The 12,567-nt window shown below is 43.4% G+C and overlaps 1 protein-coding gene across 1 annotated transcript in view; it reads left to right on the top strand.

Annotated features, from left to right (window-relative positions):
- The window catches only part of LOC115477057 (ovochymase-1-like), a 304,756-nt gene that overhangs the window by 146,560 nt on the left and 145,629 nt on the right, over nt 1-12,567 (top strand). Inside the window, exon 9 of the mRNA XM_030213672.1 lies at nt 4,482-4,622. Within this exon, the coding sequence (XP_030069532.1) occupies nt 4,482-4,622 (141 nt within the window). The remainder of the gene's footprint in view (nt 1-4,481; nt 4,623-12,567) is intronic.

A 12,567-nucleotide genomic window follows, 5' to 3' on the forward strand; every position in this document is an offset into this window, starting at 1 on the left:
GTACAGACACTACTCAGGGTGACTTCCTTTTGCTCTTAGTGGAGGTTTTGGGAGTACAGTTAAGCTGGTGTGGCAAGTCACAGGTTTTAGTTTCAAGAGGGCTGTTAGTCTACCTGATTTTGGAGTCCGTATATAGAATGGCAAACCTCCTTTTAGGTAGTGGGTTATCACCAGATATTTACAGATTCAGTATTCTGGATCCTTCTGACAGCTTCAGGCTCTCTGCTTGTGCTAACCATGACTTCAGTTGCCTGTCTGTCAAATAGTAAATTCAAATACCTGGCTATTTTAGGGATAAGTCAGCAGAGTTTGGATGTAACTAGGCTTTTGCAGGCTATGCTGATTACCTTGAAAAACAATTCAGTTATTCCTAGTTTCTAGAGCATAGGAGAACCATCTTTTCTCTTAAGAAAAAAATGGTCTTTTGGCCTTTGATTTCTGGGGCTCAAGACATCATTCCCAGTGTCCAGATTTCCCATTTCCATTCTTCCCTGAGAATGGACCAGTTTCTTATATTTTGGGGGCTCAGACATGTGTCTCTCTCCCAGTTCAGACTGTTTTCAGAATGATCTCCATTATCCCGGTGTCACAAGACTTTCTTCTTTCTGTAAAGAGCCTGATAAGGTGACTTTTTCAGTCAAGTCTGACAGGGAATGAGAAGGAGTCACCCTTATGGTTATTTTGCACCATAGAGTTGAGGCTGATAGGCTGGGAGTGGAGTTGTGGTCTATGGCAGCTTGAAGTGGCAACAGTGGTCCTGTTGGAGAACCAACAGGACCAACTCTAGGCCAAAGGTCTGTGCCAGCCATCTAGCACTCCAGCAATTGTGGCCTGTAGCTTGGGAGAAGACAATCCAGTTGGTGGCAGTCAAAATGACTTTGAGGCATATTTTCAAAGCTTTGAAAATATGCTTCTTTATTAGCTGATGGGAATAACTGAGGGGAAATTAGTAAGGTGCTTTAGTAAGTGTGAGGTCTGGAATGGAGTTCACCTGAGGGACCTCGCAGCAGGACATGTGACACACTGTTGTTCAGAGAAACTGAGTCAGCATTGAAGTATACATCCTAGAAGTGGATGTGGTGTGGCTATGGTTCTTTGGGGTCATGGGACATTACTGTGCAGAACTCATTGGTTCTTCAAAACTCCAAGATAAGCAAAGTCTTCAAAGAAAGAAAAGCAGGGGCCAGTGAGCAGGATATCCTGGCAACCTGGTCAAATTTCTGAAGCAGTCAATCAGAAATGAGAGCAAAATCCAAATAAATAAATTATACTTTTTTTTGTTGATGACACAAAATTATTCAGGGTCATCAAGTCAAAGGAGGAGTGTGAAAGATTACAGGAGGACGTCACGAGACTGGGGGATTGGGCATGCAAGTGGCAGATGAAGTTCAAAGTTGACAAGTGCAAAGTGATGCATGTGGGTAAGAGGAACCCGAATTACAGCTATGTCATGCAAGGTTCCGCGTTAGGAGTTATGGACCTAGAAAGGGATCTGGGAGTCATCGTTGACAAGACGTTGAAAACTTCTGCTCAGTGTGCTGCGGCGGCTAAGAAAGCGCACAGAATGTTGAGTAGTATTAGGAAAGGGATGGAAAACAAACACGAGGATGTTATAATGCCGTTGTATCGCTCCATGATGCGACCGCACCTCGAGTATTGTGTCCAATTCTAGGAGCCATATCTCAAAAAAGATATAAAGGAATTAGAAAAGGTGCAGGGAAGGGCGACGAAAATGATAAAGGGAATGGAACGACTTCCCTATGAGGAAAGGCTGAGAAGGTTAGGGCTCTTCAGCTTGGAGAAAAGGCAGCTGAGGGGTGATATGGTAGAAGTCTACAAGATAATGAGCGGAATAGAGCGGACAGATGTGAAGCATTTGTTTACACTTTTAAATTTACCATATTCTAGTTTCATCTTGTGTCCCCTCGTTTTGTTGTTGTTTAAAACTCAGCATGTAGTTAGACTCTGGAACTCATTGCCAGAGAATGTAGTGACAGCAGCTGGCCTTACGGAATTTAAAGGGGGTTTGGACAGATTCCTAAGGGAAAAGTCTATTGAACATTATTTAAAAATTGGGGGGGGGGGGGGGGGGTTGCCAGGTTCTTGAAGCCAGGATTGGCTGCTGTCAGAGACAGGATGCTGGGCTTGATGGACCCTTGATCTTTTCCCAGTATGGCAGTGCTTATGTACTTATGAGGTCCCTTCTGTTGTTGACAGCCTTGGCTGTTGGATAATGCAGTATAGCAAGGATACTTAATGTGAGGTGGAGTTGTTAGTTTGAAGCCTCTTGAGTTCTATTCCCTTAAGGGATCTACTTCTTCAGTAGTCTTCCTTCACAAGAGATAGGGGTGAAAAACTAGCAGCTCAGAGGGCAGAGACTGATTCTAGGACACTTGTAGATGCTTCCTTGCTACTCTTCTGGATGGGATACTCACCTCTGGGAGTGGAGCATACCAGACTATTGTTTGGACCTGACAGCTGAGTCCTCTCTTCCTTTTTAGGTCTTGGGGCACAGGTTATCTACTTGGTTAATTTTAAAAAAGAGAGTATCTGTGTCCAGTACCCTCTCCCTTATGAGGATAGTGTTTTACTTTGAAAGCAGATCTTCTATTCTGTTGGTAAAGATGTTGGGTGATGTAGGGCAGGCATGGCAATTCCTAAGTCAGTTTTTGGCCACTTTTGAGATGTTTTTAGGTGCCTATTTCCTTCTGAGTTTTGGATAGGTCTTTGATCTATTGATGTGTTCTAATGAGGCACTGCAGACTTTAAGGCATCAATTTCAGGAGGAATCAAGGAGGTGATCACCTCAGACCTGACTAGTAAGAGTTGGCAAGTCTCAGAGGGCTGGTGAGCCCACTGGATTAGAGTGAAGGAGTTCTTGTAGTAAGAGAAATCACTTTCCAGAGGGTAATGGCAGGGTTAGTTCCAGTGCCTCAGTGTGGGTACAATACATTTAAATGTAGGTGACCTGAGAGCTTATGGCTCTTCTGAGTGGAGCTTGGGTATATCCCACTGGTCTGGGAAGGAAAAGAACGACAAAATTTGGTCTTTGTTAATTTTCTTTCCTGGTCTTCTGCCAGACCAGTGTAAAACACACCCATGGCATTCAAGGCTTTCAGATGGACAAATTCAGGAAGATAACAGTATGTTGTAGCTACTCCAAAGGTAGTTGTACCATTGGTATATAGAATTCTCATTTCTGTGTCAGTGACCATGAAACAATTTCCACTGCATCAGGATTGGCATTAGTGACATAACATAACACACAATGCTGCTTTAACCTCACTGTTCTAAGCGGCTAACAATCTTTATCTTTTAAGGATGGAAAGGAAATCAGATTAGAGTTCTGAAGCCTGTGATTCCGAACTGTGGTAGCAAAGACCACAAGTTGATATAAGATGAAGCAGAGCCATATAGTATTTTATGCAGAAAACATGCTAATTTTTGTATAGTAATTTTCTTAGCTGTTGACAAGTGCAACCCAGATAACAAATGTTGCAGTAGTCCAACTGTGTCAATAGCAATGCTTGGACCACCATTCTGAAGTCTTCAATCTCAAAATACTAAGAATGAAATGTAATTTTCTCATAATAATAATTTAAAAAAGCATTCTGAATGAGGTGGTTAATCTGAGATTGCAGTGATAGGGTGCTATCAACCCATAATACCAAGATTTTAAATTACCAATTATATTTTGTAATTTGTTCATGCAACATTATTAGAGCCAGGAATGTGTGTGATTTTAGTGTCTATATTTAGCTTTAACTTGTATTTAATCATCCAAGACTCTATTAATGAAATACAACAAAAGGTTCTAGACAATTCATCTTCCAACTTTAGACAGCCCTGGTCCCTAATGAATGAACAAATACATTGAATAGTGATGGGGATAATGGAGAACTTGGGGTACCCACAAGAGTTAGGCCACCTATTAGATAAATTAGTGTTCATATTAACCCTATAACTTCTTGATGTTAGGAAGGTGGATACCCAACATAGAACCCTACCTCTAATCTTTATAGACTTATTGAATAGTGATGGGGATAATGGAGAACTTGGGGTACCCACAAGAGTTAGACCACCTATTGGATAAATTACTGTTCATCTTAACCCTATAACTTCTTGCTGTTAGGAAGATGGAGACCCAACGTAGAACCCTAAAATTTGAAGTAGAATAGTATGATGTATCAGATCTAACATAGTGGATAGATCAAACTGGGGCTCTAAGGCTCTTTACCCTCACTTAAAAATGATCTAGAGTAGTGGTGAATTGGTAACACATATGTCAAAGCTGAAGGAAACACCAGCTTCTTATAAGGGGAGTGAAATCAGTTTACCTTTATATCTCTGGCTCTCTATGCTATGAGGGGGGCTCTAACCCACTCACCTGGACTGGCCTGGCAGGACTCAAGGAAAGGAAGTTTAACAGAGAAGTCCAAATTTCATCTTCTAGACTTAATGATTTTCTTAATATATTGCAGGTAAAATCTGTGGTGAAGCTCCCCTTTTTCCCTTGAAGTCTGATGGTGCTGAGATGACTGTAATCTTCACTTCCAATTCTGATGTGGTTTTAACTAAGTTCAATTTGACGTTTTCATTTCACAAGATAAAATCTATTTATGGTAAGTTTATCAATTTGAATTTTGTGTAGTTCCTATCAATTTGAATTTTGTGTGGTTCCCTAATAGAAAGGATGACTGGGAGTCAGCTGAGTGTTGCAGGTCAGGTTCTCATTTTTGGTTAGTGTAAATCCTAACTGCTTCTTTGTTAGGTTGGTGATGGCTGACTAGAGATGCAGAACAATAGGTTTAGGCTTAAGAGCTGGTGGAAAGTCATTACAATTTCATCCCCTTTTGAAATTCTATTTTATCTGGTCCCTGTATAATCTGTCTCCAACATATTGAGCATCATAAAATAATCTAGACTATTAAATTCCCCATAATTAAGCTTCAAATTTTCTCCAGTATCTGGCAAGTTAATTTTCAACAATAAATATTATGGTTTAGAGCAGCAGCGCTCTACTGCACTGGCCCTTCTTCAAGGCTACAAATGGTCTAGTTTGTCAGATAATCAAGTTATACAAATAAGCATGGTTTTAGGACCAAATATGTAGAAATGTCTGATGAATATTCATTGAAGATATCCCAGAAAGTGGTTTTGTCTGTGACCCTTGGATCAAAGTTGTGCACTAATATAGTATTCATTTGGTGGGTTCCCCTCCACCCATAAAAGGAAACATTTGTCCTTGGTTATGAAGGCCTGTCCTATAAAATTTATTGTGGCTAATTGAAAAATGAGGTATTTTACTATTTAGGTAAAATGGAATGTAGAATAAATGGCAAATCTTGACTAACTTAAAAGCAGGAAGCCGGTAAAAGAATCGGTTGAGCCGCTGGATGACAGAGGGGTAAAAGGGGCGCTCAAGGAAGATAAAGACATAGTGGAGAGATTGAATGAATTCTTTGCTTCAGTCTTCACCGAGGAAGATTTGGGTGGGATACCGGTGTCGGAAATGGTATTTCAAGCAGATGAGTCGGAGAAACTTACTGACTTCATGGTAAACCTGGAGGACGTAATGGGGGGCAGTTCAGCAAACTGAAGAGTAGCAAATCTTCTGGACCGGATGGTATTCATCCTAGAGTACTGATAGAACTGAAAAATGAGCTTGCGGAGCTACTGTTATGCAATTTAGCCTTAAAATTGAGCATGGTACTGGAAGATTGGAGGGTGGCCAATGTAACACCAATTTTTAAAAAAAGGTTCCAGGGGAGATCCGGGAAATTATAGACCGGTGAGTCTGATATTGGTACCGGGGAAAATGGTAGAGGCTATTATTAAAAACAAAATTACAGAGCACATCCAAGGACATGGATTACTGAGACCAAGTCAGCACGGCTTTTGTGTGGGGAAATCTTGCCTGACCAATTTACTTCAATTCTTTGAAGGAGTAAACAAACATGTGGACAAAGGGGAGCTGGTTGATATCGTGTATCTGGATTTTCAAAAGGCGTTTGACAAGGTACCTCATGAAAGGCTACAGAGGAAATTGGAGGGTCATGGGATAGGAGGAAATGTCCTATTGTGGATTAAAAACTGGTTGAAGGATAGGAAACAGAGAGTGGGGTTAAATGGGCAGTATTCACAATGGAGAAGGGTAGTTAGTGGGGTTCCTCAGGGGTCTGTGCTAGGACCGCTGCTTTTTAATATATTTATAAATGATTTAGAGATGGGAGTAAATAGCGAGGGAATTAAATTTGCTGATGACACAAAGTTATTCAAAGTCGTTAACTCGCGACAGGATTGTGAAAAATTACAGTGTATGTATAATTGTTATGTGAAAATGATAGTAAAACTTTGAAATAGTCATATATATTTGGGTTTTCTTTTAGAATGAGGCATTATCGATTACGATGAAACAAAATTTTGGCGAAACTAGCTGGAGCAAACTTACAACATGTCCGCTCTCGGCGCCATCTTGACACGCCCCTGGAAAAATATTTTAAAGATATTAATTATTGTTCCCTTCTTTACTGATAAAAGTTCTGTTATTAGTACCTTGATGGAAAACTAGCAGCCAGCTTTGATAACAGTTAACTGCAGTCAGGCATTAAAGCTCTGCAACATGCACTTGGTTTTGTGGGAGCAAGAACAGATCACACTGGAGATGGTGAAATAGGGAACAAAAACTTTATTATAATTATTTAGCACTCTGGAATGTATAAAAGAAATCGTATGGCCCCTTATTGGTACAAGATCAAAGCCCCAGTTACATGAACAAGTAATGGACACAAGGCTCAGTTATCTAATATAATAATTTGCTACTTGAACGTTCGAAAGTGTCTCACTGGGATCGTAATCACCTGCTGACGTCACTGGCCAGCACTAGAACCCTGCTTGCCTGAGGTCAGGAGGTGGTTACGATCCCAGTAAGAGACGCGGGAAGCGTGTGACCGGCAAAAAGAGATTTTCTCCGCCCAAAAACGTTTTACCGACCCCCCCCCCCCCCCCGGTTTTCAGGACCCCCCTTCACCCATTCTGCTGTTTCAGGACCCCCTCCCCCTCCCCTTCGTAACAGCCAGCTGTTTAAAAGTTTTTACCTCCTGCACGCAGGGACACCGCTTCAGACAGCCTTTTCTTTCGCTTCTGTTTCAGCTGTTCCTGTGGTCCCGCCCTCATTTCCTGTTTGCAGAAGGGTGGGACCACAGGAACAGCTGGAACAGAAGCGAAAGAAAAGGTTGTCTGAAGCGGCGTCCCTGCGTGCAGGAGGTAAGAACTTTTAAACAGCCGGCTGTTACAAAGGGGAGGGGGAGGGGGGGTCCTGAAACGGCAGAGTGGGTGAAGGGGAGTCCTGAAATGACAGAAGGAGGGGGGGGGTCCTGCGTGCAGGAGGTAAAAACTTTTAAACAGCCGGCTGTGACGAAGGTGAGGGGCAGAGAGGGGGAGGGGTCCTGAAACGACAGAAGGGGGGGTCCTGCGTACAGGAGGTAAAAACTTTTAAACAGCCTGCTCTTACGAGGGGGAGGACCAGAGAGGGGGGAGGGGGTCCTGAAACCACGGGGGGGGGGGGAAAGGGGGGTCCTGAATGACACGGGGAGGGGGTCCTGAAACGAGACGGGGGGGGATTCCTGGAACTCCACTGGAAGCAGAGGGGCGGGTCCTGGAACTGGAAGGGGAGGGGGTCCTAGATCAGGGGGGAGTGAGAGGGGGGGAGGTGGATGGGAAGAAGGGGGAGGGGGGTCCTGAAACTCTGATGGGAGGAAAGGGGGGAGGGGGAAGAAGAGGGGGAGGGGGTTCTGCAAACATACTCTCACACTTGCTCTCTCTCACACACACTCTCTCATACACACTGTATCTGTGTGACACTTTCTCTCACAGACACACTCGCACCCAGTCTCGCTCTCTGTCACACACACACTCGCACAGTCACTCTCTCTCACACAGTCACTCTCTCTCACACACACTCTCTCAAACATACACACTCTGAGGAAAACCTTGCTAGCGCCCGTTTCATTTCATACAGAAATGGGCCTTTTTTTACTAGTTATAAAAATATATAGCTTGTTAATTTTACATGTTACCAAATAAATGGAAAAATAGTGCACAAATGCATTACCTAGAGAAAAGCAATGAGTACCTATCAGAGCTAAAAGAGAATGCACACTTCATTCCCTAGGCCTAATAACTGTTTGAGAGACATATCTTCCCCAGCTCTACAAAAACAGTAATAGTTAATGACCTGGCTAGTAGAGTATGATTCTTCCTCTGATGGGGGTGCTGGCAGGAGCTATTTGGCTTTCTTTTGGGACCTGGTGCAGATGCAGGTTGGCTGGCATGCTGTGGAGGGTCTGTTTTGGGGAAGATGTCCTGGTTTAATAAGCTGTAGATATCTCTATGGCACAGCAGCTTGGATCCAGGAGTTCAGTGGTCATCTGGCTACCATACCAGCAGATCTTCAGATAACCTTTACAGATAACCTTTTATTTTCCAAGAGGCTTTGTATATACGATTCTTGGTTGAAAGTGACACCAAATGTTTGACAACAGTCTTGTTTCAGATGTTATGATTTGAAGAGTCATAACCTTGTCCCTTGTACGTCATTCTGGAGAGTCAGCTTGACCAAGAAATCATTGTTTCAATAAACAATACACAGATGTTGTCACAGCTGCCCAGCTATTGCATCAGCCAAGATGGCAGGGGAATTTCCTTCAGACCTTGGCAAAATCTTGCCAAGTCATTATGACCTTACGCCATGTCCATAGTCTGTAGTGCAATCTTGCAAGGAAGTGTTCTCTGAATTGTAGTGCCATATATTGTAATACTACATAGTGCTATATAGTGCTTTTTAGGGGTTGTTATCTCTACATTACCCCTTCCCTTCTATTTCAAGAGGGTGAGCTCTTAAAGGAGCTGAACAGTACTACTACTACTACTATTTAACATTTCTATATCGCTACAAGGCGTATGCAGCGCTGCACAAACATAGAAGACAGTCCCTGCTCAAAGAGCTTACAATCTAATAGACAAAAAATAAAGTAATCAAATCAATTAATGTGTACAGGAAGGAAGAGAGGAGGGTAGGTGGAGGCGAGTGGTTACAAGTGGTTATGAGTCAAAAGCAATGTTAAAGAGGTGGGCTTTCAGTCTAGATTTAAAGGTGGCCAAGGTTGGGGCAAGACATAGGGGCTCAGGAAGTTTATTCCAGGCGTAGGGTGCAGCGAGACAGAAGGCGCAAAGTCTGGAGTTGGCAGTAGTGGAGAAGGGAACAGATCAGAAGGATTTATCTATGGAGCGGAGTGCACGGGAAGGGGTGTAGGGAAGGACGAGTGTGGAGAGACACTGGGGAGCAGCAGAGTGAGTACATTTATAGGTTAGTAGAAGAAGTTTGAACAGGATACGAAAACGGATAGAGAGCCAGTGAAGCAACTTGAGGAGAGGGGTAGTATGAGTAAAGCGACCCTGGCGGAAGACGAGACGGGCAGCAGAGTTTTGAACCGATTGGAGAGGGGAGAGGTGACTAAGTGGGAGGCCAGCAAGAAGCAGATTGCAGTAGTCTAAACGAGAGGTGACAAGGGTGTGGATGAGGTTTTTGGTAGAGTGCTCGGAAAGAAAGGGGCGGATTTTACGGATGTTGTAAAGAAAGAAACGACAGGTCTTGGCGATCTGCTGGATATGAGCAGAGAAGGAGAGAGAAGAGTCAAAGATGACCCCAAGGTTTCGAGCTGAGGAGACAGGGAGAATGAGAGAGCCATCAACAGAAATAGAAAACGTTGGGGAGGTGGGTTTGGGGGGGGGGGGGGAAATGAGAAGCTCAGTTTTGGTCATGTTTAATTTCAGGTGGCGTTGAGACATCCAGACAGCAATGTCAGACAAGCACGCTGAAACTTTGGTTTGGATGCAAGGTGAGATATCAGGGGTAGAAAGGTAGATTTGGGAGTCATCAGCATAGAGATGGTAGGAAAAGCCATGGGATGAGATTAATGAACCAAGGGAAGATGTGTAGATAGAAAAGAGGAGGGGACCAAGAACAGAACCCTGAGGTACGCCGATAGGCAGAGGGATAGAAGTAGAAGAGGATCCACCAGAGTGAACGCTAAAGGTGCGGAGGGAGAGGTAGGAAGAGAACCAGGAAAGGACAGAGCCCTGGAATCCAAGTGAGGACAGGGTATTGAGGAGTATGCTGTGATCAACAGTGTCAAAAGCAGCGGAAAGATCAAGAAGAATGAGGATGGACTAGAGACTTCTGGATTTAGCCAGTAATAGGTCATTGGAGACTTTAGTAAGCGCAGTTTCGGTTGAGTGGAGAGGGCGAAAACCAGATTGTAGTGGGTCAAGAATAGCATGTGAGGAGAGAAAATCAAGGCAGCGATGGTGAACAGCACGCTCAAGTAATTTGGAGAGAAAAGGGAGGAGGGAGATGGGTTGGTAATTAGAGGGACAAGTAGGGTCGAGTGAAGGCTTCTTAAGGAGAGGTGTGACCACAGCATGTTTAAAGGCAGTAGGGACAGTGGAAAGTGAGAGGTTGAGAATGTGACAGATAAAAGGAATAAGATGAGATGGCATTAAGAAGGTGGGTGGGAATGGAATCAGAGGGAACAGGTGGTACATTTTGAGGAAGAAAGGAGAAGTGTAGTTTCCTCTATAGTAACTTCAGGAAAGGAGGAAAAGGAATGAGGAGAAGGAAGGAGAGAGAGGGGAACGGACTAGTGGAGGGAGAGGTAGCGAGGTAGAGAATTCAAGGTTTACCTTTTGAACCTTGTCATGAAAGAATTCAGCAAGGGTCTGAGGAGATAATGAAGGGGGAGTTGGGGGAGGGGGGCACCTTGAGGAGAGAGTTCAATGTGGTGAAGAGAAGTCGAGGGTTAGAGCCAAGAGAGTTGGTCAGTTGGATATAATAATCCTGTTTGGCACGTAAAAGAGCAGATTGGAAGGAGGTCAGCATGAACTTAAAGTGTAAGAAATCAGCAAGGGCCCGAAATTTCTGCCAGAGGCGTTCGGCGGAGCGGGTACAGGAACGTAGGTAGCGGATATTAGAAGTCAGCCAAGGTTGGGGTTTTGTACGCCTTATAGGGCGAGTCATCAAAGGTGCAAGTGTGTCTAAGGCAGAGGATAGAGTATTGTTGTAAGAAGAAACAGCCTCGTTGACAGACGTGGATGGTGCCACAGTAGAGAGGAGGTTTGAAACATGGGAGGATAGAGATGAATGGTCAATATCGTGAAGATTCCTAGATAAATTAGATATAATAGGACGGGACTGGGAGGGAGGAGATTTAAGGAAACTAGAGGGTGAACAGTTGGAGGAGAAGATGAGATCAAGACAGTGACCATTTTGATGAGTGGGGGAGGTGGAGCATAGTTGGAGATTAAAGGAGGATGTTAAAGCGAGTAACTTGGAAATATAAGAGTTGGAAGGATCATTAGCAGGAATATTAAAGTCACCAAGGATGAGAGAGGGGGAGGAAGGATCATGGAAGAAGGCAAGCCAGGCATCAAAGTCACTGAGAAAGGATGAAAGGGACTTTAAATGACCGCTATTCGAAGAGGCAGAGGAGAGAAAAGGCGGATAGAGTGGACTTCAAAGGAGGAAAAACAGTGAGATTGAGGTGGAAGAAGGGGTTGAAATCTGGAGGAGGGAGAGAAGTAGTCCAACACCGCCCCCGCGACCAGCAGGGCGAGGAGTATGTGAAAAAAGATAACCGCCATGGCAGAGGGCTGCGACTGAAGCAGAGTCATCAGGGCAGAGCCAGGTTTCTGTTATGGCGAGCAGATGGAGGTGACGCTTGAAATACTAGCTAAAAATAGTGTGCATTCACCCCATATTACCACAGGATAGGCAATCCAGCAATAAATGTATATTAAAAAAAACATTCTCAATTATACAACAATATGCTGGTTCTGTGATAATGAGATAACGTGATGCAATAACAATTAGTAATGTAATAAGTAATGTAGTGTAGGCTTGCTTTAACACAAACAGTTGGCATACGATGTGGTAATGTTCAAGCAAATCAAATGGCATTAGATAATGGCCATAAGAGGTATATAGTTAAGTGATTTGAAAAGTAAATAAATGTCCATGGAAGTTAAATGTCTTTGTGTGTGCGAGTCAAATACTTGCAGTATCAATTACTTCAATTTTCATGGAGGTAGTCACTTTGTAGCAAAGCAGTGTAGTACTGTACAAATGAGTGATGGGCACAACGTTGGAAGTAGTGCTATACACACCACTTCATGTACTTTAATGTCAATGGCATGGCTGCTAGCTATTTATGGTTGTGGGTACAGTACATCAAAATAGTCCTTGAACATGCAGTGCAGCTTGCAACAATTTATAATATAGTGAAATAAATATAACAAAATCCTGCAAACAATAATATAAATGCTGCTAAATGTTTGTCCACAACATAGGTGATGTCCATTTTATGACATGATAGTTGCATATGTATATGCTTGCTAGTACATAGCAGAGTCCATCAGGCTTTAGGGGGGGATGCACTAAAGTCGTCGTTAGAGCCTTTCCCTACCAAATTCCATAGCGAATCGGTAGGGAACGGCTATGCATGAAGGAAA

This window comes from Microcaecilia unicolor, chromosome 9 (genome assembly GCF_901765095.1).
Source record: "Microcaecilia unicolor chromosome 9, aMicUni1.1, whole genome shotgun sequence".
NCBI classification, from domain to species: Eukaryota; Metazoa; Chordata; class Amphibia; order Gymnophiona; family Siphonopidae; genus Microcaecilia; species Microcaecilia unicolor.